General features: G+C 36.4%; 1 protein-coding gene across 1 annotated transcript; it reads right to left on the bottom strand.

Annotated features, from left to right (window-relative positions):
* Window positions 1-6,770: 6,770 nt before the first annotated feature.
* gpr6 (G protein-coupled receptor 6) lies at window positions 6,771-10,056 on the bottom strand. Its single transcript, XM_028439780.1, has 2 exons — window positions 8,821-10,056; window positions 6,771-8,038 (listed from the first exon to the last, which is right to left on the bottom strand). The coding sequence occupies exon 2, from the start codon at window positions 8,009-8,011 to the stop codon at window positions 7,004-7,006; it is 1,008 nt and encodes a 335-aa protein (XP_028295581.1). The 5' UTR covers window positions 8,012-8,038; window positions 8,821-10,056; the 3' UTR covers window positions 6,771-7,003.
* Window positions 10,057-12,935: the final 2,879 nt, after the last annotated feature.

Here is a 12,935-nt window from a genome sequence, read left to right as displayed (position 1 = left end):
GATCAAAGAAGCATTTTCACTTCAGCGCCTCTTAGAACATGTTTATATGGAGCTATTTTTATGTGTAAAATGGGATCTGACACATGACTGACTACTTTCCTCTGCTTTTGCTAAATCTAGTTTTTAAGGTTTTTTTGAAAACACAAAAAAACTGTTTTTTTTCCTTCTCTCCAACCAGTTATTTAGTGTAAATTATAGAGAATTGGTTAAATCTATTTAAGTAGGTAATGACCTATACAGAAAAAATATGCTCTTTACTGTTAGATGTAAGATTACATGGTTCTAATCTATGATAATTACTAAAAACCTTTTCAAAATAAGAGATCTGCAGGTTTGCTTGTTTTTTCCTATATACAAATAGCAACTGAAAAAAGTCTGTGACCCACAATTAGGCCATGACCCACGAGTTGGAAACCTTTGTCATGAAACCAAATATCAAGCTGTCAATCAAAATCATCTGAATTTGTCTTGCCTCTTGGCAAATGGTTAAAGTTGTGCAAATTATTATTATTTATAAGAATTTATTATAAACTATTAATTAATTTCTCCAAAACACACAAGATGACCACATAATAACAGAAAAACCCACAAAAATACAACAAACAACTCCCAAAACACAATATTATTACAAATGACAAGGAATATAACATGAATGTTAATACGGCAATATTTCAGTTTTAAAACGCTAGCATTAATGTAAGTGTTTCTTACTGAAAAAGTACATTTACATATTTCAGGATTTTTTATTTTTGTTTCAAAAATCTTAAACAACCACTGATGTAATAAGTTTCTGCACTGTAATAATAATTTAAAATGTAATGGAAAATATCCATATTTTGTTAAACGGTTGAGAATCTGAGCCCTTAAGGTAAAGTTTTTTTTTTTTGCAAATTGACCAGTTTATGCAAAGTTATGGCAAACAATGAAGTCAAATAATAAAAAAATAATAATGGCACAACCTTTACTGCATTTTTTTGGACACTACAGCAATAATACTGAACACTGTGACGCTATCGTACTGAGAAATTTAGATATTGTTGCATCACTGCAAATTAGCACAATAAAAACAGAAAAACACAAAACGACAACAAAAACACACAAAATGACTCTAAAAACATACGAAACAAACACAAAAGGAGCAAAAAATATACAAAATGACAAAGAAAACACAAAAAAACCCTTTGATCTTTCCTGTATTCATGCTCAGATTCATCATAATTACTCCAAATGCTGACATAAATATTGATAATGTGACCCTGGGATCAGACGATCACATTTCTATGGCCCCCACTGTGATGAAAGTGGCCCATCTCTGCATTATTTATACTTTCAGTACACGTTGTATGAATAATATACCGATAGCAGCACAGTTAGTGAGCACGTGCACTGCACTGTTACTGTACACATGCACAGAAAATCCTCCAGACTGCTCTAAGGGGCCTGTTTTTAACCTGCTGTTTACCCACTAAAGTCAACATATTTAGTTGCTGCTGTATAGAAAGCTCATTGTACCTTGAAAAAGGTCCAATAGTCACACTTACTCCGTCACGTAGCATTTTTTCTGAGAAAAACAGAAGGGCTCCATATGTTCCCACATATTCACACACAGTAAGCAGTGCATAGTGTAGCTAGTGCACTCTGGAACACTAGGTGCTGAGATACTAATGAGCCCCTTTTTTTTCCTACAGACACCATGAGTTACCATGACTCCAGAGTACAATGCATTCATTTCTTAGCAGACTCAACCAAATATTTAGTGTTTTTTTTTTTTTTTTTTTTTACCTTTTTTCTATTTTTTCTCTCTTTTTCCTTTTTTCCCTCCATTATTCTTTCTTTTTTCTCTTTCCTATTCACTAAACTATGACTTTACGGTACAATACATTGATTTCTTGTTAGACTGAACCAATAATTTAATATTCACATTTGTGTTTTTTTTTTTTCTTCTTTCTCCTTAGTCTGATGAAGCCACACCCACTTCCTTACTTTTTGTCAGACTAATAATTCATATTAATTAATAAGAATAATACAAGGAGATGAGGATGAATTCCATTTCACCCCCTTTTTTCTTTCTCTTTCCTTTTTTTCTCCTTTCTTTGTTCTTTTTTTAAAAATTCACATTTGTTTTTTAAAGCTGCTTAAGCACATCAATCACATTTTAAACTCATCCAAAAGTTGTCCTCATCCTCTACCGATGCCAGTGTGACCTCAAAAACTGCCAAAATAACAATTCTGCTGTTTTCACGGATTGAAAAAAGGCGGATATGACATCATATCACACAGAACATGATAAACAAAGCAGAAGAAAAATGAAGTCGAGTGAATCACCGTCCTTTCTGTCTGGTGAAGAAACACAAGAAATCAGAGTATCAATGAAGTGCAAACACTTTTCTGCTACAGGACTCCAAATCCCACAATGCAATGCGCGGAACTTTTCCAAGCTCAAGACACATGGTTATTTGTCAACAAACGCTTTGTTATTGGTGGAGTTAATTAAAAAACAACAACATTTGAGCAATAATTTCTACCATTGTTTATGAGCAAATCCAAACTGTTTTGTTAAAGGGCCACTTTTGACCCCAGAGTCACATGTTGGATACCATTGCAATCACGTTTGTTGATTTTAGAACAAAATAATGGAGAAAGAGTCAGATCTGTGTATTTTCTGCAGTGTGTGTATGTGTGTGTGTGTCTGTTTGCTTTTATTTTGGTGGTCAGATGGATATAAAGAGATTACATAATCAATAACCCCACAGTGTTTTTCATTAGCCTGATGGCTAACTCAGTAGTAGTAATAATCATAAGAAAGCTTTTTTGTTTTTTCTGCTTCACCATTGTAATTAATATTATTAATGACTGAATCATGATGCCGTGTCCTGTACTTCGGTGATTGCTCCAAGGGCCGATTCAGGGCAACTCTGATCAAACATTACGTAATTCAAAGCAAGCGACAGCAGCTTTTTGCTTTGATGGATTTCTTATGAAAATGGGGATGTTGGGTGAATTCCACTGTTATAAAATCTGCTGAGAACATTAGCCTCGAGGGGAAAAGTTAGACACCAAAAGAAGCCGTTGGTTGGTTGAAATGACCAAAAATTGTGGGAAAAGGTGGTGAAATGGGATTTTAAAAAACCACAGAAATTGGTTAAAAGTTGCAAATTAGAAAAACAGACAGAAAAAGTGGTAAAAACGGTGTCAATATTGGAACAACTAGTAGGAACAATTAGTTTGAATGGGCATGACAAATCATGAATGTGGTTGAATTGGCAAAAATAAGCATGAAAATGAATGAAATGAAATAAAGTTAAAAGTGACAATAATGGGTCAACTTATGCGCCATTAGGTGGAAAAGCGGTGGAAAGGGTAATAGGGTTATAAGTGATGAAAGTGGAAAAGGCATTGAAATGTGATGGACAAGTGTCAGAAATGTGAGTAATGTAGCAAAAATGCATTAAAAGAAGCAAAAATATGGCAAGAAAAAGTGATGAAAATAGGTTAAAATGTGGCAAGTTTGGTGCAGTTGCAGAAAAATGTAAAATAAAATAGGAAAAAAAAAAGGGCTCAAATTGTGTATATATATATATATATATATTGGTTTCTTGAAGGCATCTGGAAACCCCCTCCCAGTGTTTTGCGACCCCAAGGTTGAGAACCCCTGCTCCAGAGACCAGTGCCAGTTGATCATTGAACACGCTGGTGTTTGAACAAAAAAAAAAGCACACAAACTACAGACACTTTACCTTACAGACATTGTGTCAGGCTGTCAGTGTTTTGCTTTCACCAACCATTTGCCTCGACTCCTGTAATTTTGTTTGGCTTCAATTGTAAATGGTTTTTTTTTGTGTCTCTTTGCTGTGATGCCTATTGTTTGTCTGTTGAAAAATCTAACATATTTTGGAAAAAAAAAAAAAAAAAAACACACACTTTCACCAGAAACTAAAACTACATTCTAATCTAGTCTGATGTGAATATCAAGTGTACGAGACGCGTGTTTTACGACTGGAACTTCTGTAATTGTATGAATACACAAGTGTTTTGTTCCCAATTGGGGTTTTTTTTTCTGGGATTGTAAACAAGCAGGTGCTGACCAGCAGCAACATCTGTCGAGTTAAAGAATATGACGAGCTGAACAAACACGTTCTGCTCTCAGAGTGGCCCAACGTCAGCATGTGGTCCATTAGCGGCCTTCAGCGTGGCTCACCTTTCCCCCACTTTATGACCCACCTGTGATCCACCGACTAACTCACTCACTCACTGACTGACTGACTTACAAACGGGAGAATGTAGAAATGAACCTGAGGTTAGAAGTAAGTGCAGCGACCTTAGTGCGCCAGTGATGTGACGGTTTAGCTGAAGTTAACTTAAAACAAACACCCACACACACACACGAGAAAAAGCACTTGGCCTTGGTTACACCTCTATGAATATTAAACACAAAACCATCACTGCAAAAATGAGCAGAATTTACACGTTCTTCAAAAAAAAGAACTCCTTAAAACTGACTCATTGCTTCAGAATCTCCTAAACATAATTATATTCTTAGATATTTAATAAACTGATCTTTACTAAAAAATATTTTTTTAAATAAAGGAAAATGTTAGCGACACTAGCTACGACTTGTTACTCCAAACATAGTAGAGAGATGTAGCATTACCAAACATAGAATTACAGCAAGTTCCTTTTTTTTTTTTTTTTTTAATAATATATTAAGGTTTCATTTATTCAGGCAACTTTTTTTCAGGAAATTTTGAAAGACCACGGAGGGATACGTCAAAGCAATCAGTAGATGCCTCTGAGGAAGACTGACAGTTGGCAGTCGAAACATCTGGAGATCAAAGTAAATTTCCTGAAAAAAAGATGACCTTAAGACATTATTGCAAAAGTTATATGAATGCACCTCATTTGCATGTAAATTAAGATTAAAAGTAATATTAATAAGTATTAATAGCTAAAATAGCTTTTAAAATACAAGTATAGAGATTCAAACATGAAATACAATTAAAAAAAAACAGCAACAACTGTGTGTTATATAGTGCTACAGTATGGGGTTAAGGTAGCCTTTCTCAAACAGCGGTCTGCGGACCACCAAGCAACCCCTTGTCGTCTTTCAGTTGATTAAATATTCCTTAAAAACAAATATATTTTTAAATTAAATGTATTTCTCAAACGGTTCACAATTGACTCCAAAACTATGTAAATATGAAATTGTGTTAGTAATGAGAGTGATTGTTTTTATTTTATGGCTATTTTGCGACATCGCCTATTAGCTTTTACAATCTTAGGTTAAAATGATAAGCGTGGTCAACTGAAGATGAATCTTACTTACAGTACATACTTCTTGACATCCATTTCTGTCTTGGGCTGCATGTTTAGCCTCACCCCAGAACATCTGGATCACTCAACTCTGGATTGATAGGGTTCTTCTCCATGTTCCTCTTTGCCCTGAGGGTTCCAGTTATTTTACCAAATTATCAAATAATTCAGTTGTCGATATCTCACCTCAGACGTCTAAATACATAAATTCAATGAAATTCCACAGCATTTGCAAGATTCACAAGTTTCCCGTCACTTTTCCCAAATTTGAAATCTCAAATTGTTCAAAAAACTCAATTTTCCTGAAATGATTTCACACAATTTCCTCAATCAATGACATTTAAGAGCCTTACATACTTTATGTATGATTTATACGTCGTGTAAAGTACATATAGGGGACATTTATGTTGAAATGGCTCGTTTTTCTGCCTAAAATCTGCAGCTCACTTCAGATCAAACTACTTCGTATTTGGCCCCTGAACTAAAATGAGTTTGACACCCCTGATATAGATAATATACTGTTGGAGTCATCAAATCTATCAGTTTTGGATATTTGTCGTGTTACGTGGTTCAGGGGTTTTTCTTTTAGTGGTTAAGTGGTCCTTGGTCTGAAAAAGCCTGAGAAACACAGGGTTATGGTTAGACAAAGCCACTCACTCACCTGTCTGTCAGTGTGAATCCATCCCTGGGATGGAGTGCAGTATTCCAACATGGATTTGCGTCAGCCTCAGCTGTGTACCTGTTCAAACACGCTGCAGGATAACCTGCTGTTTGTGTCTGACTGTGGATTTCACACAACAGCAGGCATAGAGCGAGTGGGCACATTATCGTCTCGCACACGTGTCCACGTGCCAGGGACCACTGAATCCTAACACGAGATGCTGACGATGTCGGAGGCTGTTAAAAAATATGACTGTAGTCTCAACAAGTTTCTGATTTCCTATTCTGACAGAGTGGAGTGCATCATTTATATCTAATCAAACAAAGATGGTGAGACGGTTACCTTGGTGCTGATTTCCCTGCAGGTGATGAGCGATCATTGAGTTACACTTGCGTCTGAAGAGGAGATGATGAAAAACACAAAGCCTGGTTTCTTCACGTTTGCATTATCTCTTTATTTCACACGTGCACGTTGGACCCACAAACGCTGAGCAAACAGCCATCCGACGTGAGCTGAAGCCTTTTTCAGCAATGAGTGACTTGCTTCCTCAAAAAGCCATTAGTATCTACAAACAGACTCACCTGGGCAAAGGGGACGTTAAAAATAACCACATGACACAATCCAAAATCAATTTTAGGCTTTTATTACTGGTATAAAAAATGGACATCAAGGACATCACAAATACAAAATAATGGAGAATTTAGACAGGTTTAGACATTAAAACACGAGTTATGTACAATACTGCTTTGGCAAAGGTAGAAAAAAAAAAATCACAAGATAAAGTGCAAGATTTCCCCATTTCTTTTTTTTTTTCCATGTAAAGTACCATACATTCACAGGTTTGATTTTTAACGTTTTCAGATATGATTCTTGTTCACAGCATTTTCTCATCAAGACATACTGTTTGTGGTCGAGAGATATGAGTAAAGTGCACGTGTGCAAGACAGACACACTTTCCAAGTTCAAGTCTACTTGAAGAATTGTCAGTGAGGAGATGGTCACAGGATAGACTTTTGCTTCTTCTGCACGTTCTTAGACCTCACTGGGGGAGCGTGAGCGGTAGGCCCTGCTGGTCTGAAAACATCCACAGAGAAGCATGTAAATGGAGCGCTGGATCTCTGTGTTTCTGTAGGCGTAGATGATGGGATTGATCATGGAGTTGTAGGTGGCTGGCAGCAGCGTGGCATAGGTGTACACAGACGGATACTCCCTCTCACCCACCAGACAGTAAATGGCAAAAGGAAGCCAGCTGGCACCAAAAGTCCCCAAAATGATGGCCAACGTGGAAATCCCTTTTTTCGTCGCCACGTAATGCGACGTGGCGAAAAAGTGCTGCTGGAGGGCGATCTGGTGTGCGTGGCGACACACGATCTGACAGATCTTGAAGTAGAGCGTCAGCATAAGCACGAAGATGGCGAAAAACGAGGTGGCCAGGAGGGTGAGGTTGCTCCGCGTCAACGGGCGCACGATGCTGCAGGACGCCGGCTCGTCCAGGCAGTTCCACCCGAGCACCGGCAGCAGCCCCAGGGTCAGAGACACCCCCCAGGTCCCCAGTAGCATAAGGTGCACGTACTGCAGAGTTTTCTCGGAAAAGTACGTGAGCGCGTTGTAAAGGGAGAAGTATCGGTCCACAGTGATGGCCAACAGGCTGCTGATGGAGGCGGTGAAGGACGCCACTAGAAACCCCACCGTGATCAGACTGATGGTCTCAGAGGAGATGACGTACTGAAAGACAAAGTTGAGGATTAATCCCATCCCGGCCAGCAGGTCGGCCGTGGCCAGGCTCCCGATCAGAACGAACATGGGAGTCCTCAGCGTGGGGGTGTAGAAGATGATGGCCACCACTAAGGCATTCTCGCAGGCGATGACGGTGCCCGACATGCACAGCATTATGTCCCACGGGTTGATGGGGAAGTCTAGCGGCGCCGTGGAGAACTCCAGGCTGCCGTTCAGGTCGGGGGACTCGGCTTCCAACCACGGGAGTGCCTCCGCGGACATGGAAGAGGCAGAGGAGTCATTGACCACCAGTGATTCGTTCATAGCTCCACAATCAGAGACCCTCTCAGCCTGTGGGCGAGAAAAAACAAGAAGTGAGTTAATAGAAGTAAAAGAAACGCATGAATCCAACATATAAATAACCTGATAAACCATTTAAATATAATGAATGACCTCTTATACTATTTTACATGTAAGGCAAGGTTATAAAAGCGACGATATATATTCATACATTTATGTTAACTAAAATAAGAGCATACACAGTTTCAAAACATTAATGCAGTCATACAAATACTATGATGTAAAAAAAAAAAAATAAACAACTATCTGAAAGTGCTTTTTATTTTTTCTTCTGTATTTATGTTAATACATATCATGTATAATAACCATGTAGGCTACAGATTAAAAAAAATGTATGTAAAGCTTTTTGGTTTGAATTAAATTGCAATAAATTCATTAATTAATAAAAATAAACAAATACATTTCAAATACTCAAAGTGGTTACAATTTTGCTTTTCCAGCAAATCATCTCATCAAATCCTTTAGGAGATTTATGCAAAAATAAAACCTGTATAAAATATATCATATATATACAGTACATATACTATGTACTGTGTAAAAATGATAAGCTGAAGGAAGAATGAGACTAGCACTAGATGAGCTGTTCATGGTTCTGAAATGTCATTATTAAAAGAAATCTTTAACACGTTTAGAAAAATCTTAGGATAAATATCTGAACAACACTAACAGTAAACTTGTCTCTTCTCACGCGTGTATTCCAGTAAAGTGAATAAAATCACTGAAACGTTGCGCTCTCGTGTCACATTTCCACATGAAAAGTTTTAAACACCCACCTGTGTGATATTTGAGAGAAAAGTTGGGGGTTTCCACTTAAATCAGAAACCTCCACGTCCAGATTAGATCAATGAGGAAAATCACCTGCATTGATTAGCCTCCAAAATGTAGTTTTTCTTCCTTCTTGTCAATCCTTCTCAGTTAACGCCCTTAATTGTACTGAGCTTTCCACACGTGGGACACAGACCCAGGGAGCGAAGGGCTGTGAAGCGTTGGCTGGCGTTCAGCTCGGGAAAGAGGGGGATGATGATGAGGAGGAGGAGGGGAGGGGGAGGGGACCACTCAGAGGCATGCCCAGACAGTGTCGGACAAAGAGAGAGAGAGAGAGAGAGAGAGAGAGAGATAGCGAGAGCGTCTCTCCCACTAAAATCACACCATTACAAGGATTCTTATTCAATAAGCTACTAATTCAAAGAGCTGAACGGAAATCATTAAACTGGCAGACATTAAGCAGATTTATGGATCGTCTGGAGAACGTGCAGAGATAAATATCTGTAATCAGCTTTAGTGCCATTGTGTACCCCTAGGGGTACACGTACCCCCATTTGAGAAACAATGGTCTGGAGAATGTGCAGATATATATACAGTATATCAGTAATCAGCTTTACACATTTGTGATATAACCCATTCAATACTTAACCATTAAAACATCATAACGCTTTTAAAAGAAAAAAGGGAAAAAAGTCAATTCTATCAGAAGTAAATGAAACACTGATTCATTTTTTACTTCCACAGACTAAATCAGGCAGAAAAACTTAATATTTGGTGAAAGAATGGAGCTGGTGTGGTTTCAGCACCATGGACAGCTACAGTTACGTGATCTGAGTTTATCTCAGCCGTTCTTCTTAGTATTTCCAGCACCAATTTCATTTAATTTTCACTTCTCACTAAAATCACACCATTATCCCGATTCTTATGGAATACGCTACTAACTCAAAGAGCTGAACAGAAATCATTAAACTGGCAGACATTAAGCAGATGTATGGATCGTCTGGAGAATGTGCAGAGATAAATATCTGTAATCAGCTTTACACATTTGTGATATAACCCATCTGATACTAAACAATAAAAAACACCACTGGAAATAATGCTTTGAAGAGTTAAAGGGGAGGGGAAAGTTAATTCTGTCAAAAATAAATGACACATTGTTCCATTTTTTACATCAACAGACTAAATTAGGCAGAAAAACTTCAATATATCAATAAAATGTAGTGAAAAACGGGAGTTGGTGTGATTTCAGCACCATGGACAGCTGCTGCTGGGGTGTCAATATTATCAATTCCATTCATTTTAAAAAAATCTTAATTTCTCTGCCAATTTTTGTGTTTTTAGAGTTATTTGTGCAATTGTTTGTGAGAAATTGCAAGATTTGTGGAAACATTGAGTTTTTTCCACAATTTGCAATTTAAAATGACTGCATTCATGTGATATAAACAACGGAAAAATGCAAGGCCCTAAAAAAATTGTGGAGTTAGTGAATTATTTGGTAATTTACACAAAAGTGTACAATTTCTGTCATTTTTACTTTCTCCTGTGGGCCCAATTGGATGCTCTAAAGGGCCCGATTTGGCCCCCGGGCTCTGACTTTGACACATGTGATCTCAGCCTTCCCTCTTAGTATTTTCAGCACCAATTTTCTTTAATTTTCACTTGTAAATGTGTATGATTAATGTCATTATTTAATCAAATCCATTATTGATCGTACAAAGCATCCATTCATTTCATGCTGTAAACCATATATTATGATGATCCATTTGATTTGGTGCATTCTTTTCTCTCATGTTCTGTCACTTTAAATGTTAACCGTGTCTCCACTCAAAGTAGTAATTTAAGTCTCGTGTCATAAAATGGTGGTGGTCACCCTTTTCATCCAGTTGTTGTCATAGCAACAACTACAAGCACTGCACCACAAAAAAAGGCAGTTTTAATTACAACTGTGATTGAAACCGAGCTCAGTGATGACGATTACTATTTTTTTTGTCTTTTATCTGAATCACTCCAGCCACTGAGTCACAGATTTCAACCTACGATAAACCATTACTAATGATCAAACTTACTGTAAAAAAAAAAAATACTCTGTAGTTGATAACCACCAACATGTGTTCAAACACACGCTGGAGCAACACGTGACTCATAGTAGCGCCATGCGTGCACGCCAAGGGCTTTTAAGCCAAAAACCAAACAATGTGACAGTCCGATTGCTCCCATTCATCATTTGTCGCACTTTGATTACTCATCTTTCATTAATCTTGCAGTATTGTCAATCCTTTCTTGGATTGTATTCAGAGTTGCTTCGGTGTGCTCACAATCTTTAAAAAACATGTGGCTTCTTTTTTTTTCTTCTCTCACACCACGTCTTTAAAACTGCTAATAAAGGAAATATAATGATAGATTAAATATGAGTTTGATGTTGTCATTTTTTGTAGCATTCGATTGACTCGATACCAAACAAAAGAAATAAAAAGAGGAAATGCACACAATCTATCCTGAAAACGTAATAAAAGTTGTTAAACCACAAATTTTTTTTAAATCCAAAACACAAATATTGATTAATTAAGTTTATTTTAGGCTGTGTAACAGGGAGAACAACAACAACAACAACTGCTGTTCATAAAATCTGTCATTTTCTGCAAAGATTTTAAAACAACAAAAGAAGGATCAGATGATGAAAACAATGGTCATTAAGAAATTTGATGCAAAATTAACATTTCTGGAGACAATAATGTTTTAATCAGATAAAGATGAGTATATACTGTATATATACTGTCTACTATATACTATAAGTATGAATAGGATGGTGACCGTTTTCACTGAAGTATACTTCCCATGTTTCCCACCATGCATTACGAACCAATAACGACAACAACCTGAGGCTAAATATCTGTAGATTCTCCACCTTTGAAAGTTCTGAAAACATTTTAAGTGAAAAAGTGACCAAGTAGAATATCAACATGTGCTCATTTGATCCATAAAAACTCAAATATACACGTTTCATTCCCACATTTTGAAGATTTTCCAAGACCCTCCATTGTGCTACTGACAAAACTTCAAATTAACTTCAAAATAAGAGCCCTATCTACAAAAGCGTTAAAAAAACTAATGGAAGACAAAATGAGATGATTTTGTTTTGAAAAGGGGATGTTTCATTTTTAGCTCGCAATGCATCATGGGGCGGTTGAAAATGAATAGTATATATCCTGGTATTTCACGCGTACTCAACCTTTTCATGTAATCTAATGTAAACGCACTACATACTCATTTTAACGTCAAAGTTACGTAGTACGAGTAGTAGCAAAGTATGACATTGCAAACACGGCCATAGATTAATAGATGCCTCTGAGGAAGACTGACAGATGGCAGTTGAAACAGGTCAGATCAAATTTCCTGAAAAAAAAAAGTTGTATGAATAAATTAAACATTAACATATTAAAGCGAAGGTCTTTTGTGCAAAAAAAAAATCACAGTAAGAATGAGGGAAAAATATGTCTATGCATTCATCTACAGGACTCCATATCCCACAATGCAATGTGCAAACGTTTTACAAAAATGTAAAAAAAAAACCCCTGTGTTTACAGTGGAGATCAAAACAAACTTTTGAGCAGTAATTTCAACCTTTTACATCTTTTTTTGGGAGAAAATAATCAATTTATTGATCTGTGAGGCCTTTATTATGTTTTTATGTGATTAAAAAATGATCGTCTTCAGCAGCTTTAAGGTTACTATTGTTTTACATTACATTTTCTTAAAAAATACATTTTCATTTTATTTATTTTATTATTATTTTTTATTTATTTACATTTTTATTTTATTACTATTTTTGTTTATTTATATATTTTTTACATTTCTATTTATTTATATATTTTTTACATGTTAATTTTCTTAAATTTTTTTTTATTAATTGCATTATATGACACACATTAAATAACCTTATGTCTAAGTGTCTGTGTGGTAAGAAATTAAATTCTCATTTACACAAAAACTTGCTTTTTGTTTATTTTTCAGTCAACTGTGTGAACATTAAATTATTTGAGTTCCCATAAAAGCACTACATAAAATTGATGTTTATTATCATTCATAATACTATATTATTTTGCACATTTTGACATACAAATAT

This window comes from Gouania willdenowi, chromosome 24 (genome assembly GCF_900634775.1).
Source record: "Gouania willdenowi chromosome 24, fGouWil2.1, whole genome shotgun sequence".
NCBI classification, from domain to species: Eukaryota; Metazoa; Chordata; class Actinopteri; order Blenniiformes; family Gobiesocidae; genus Gouania; species Gouania willdenowi.
This window is presented reverse-complemented; position numbering and strand designations above follow the sequence as displayed.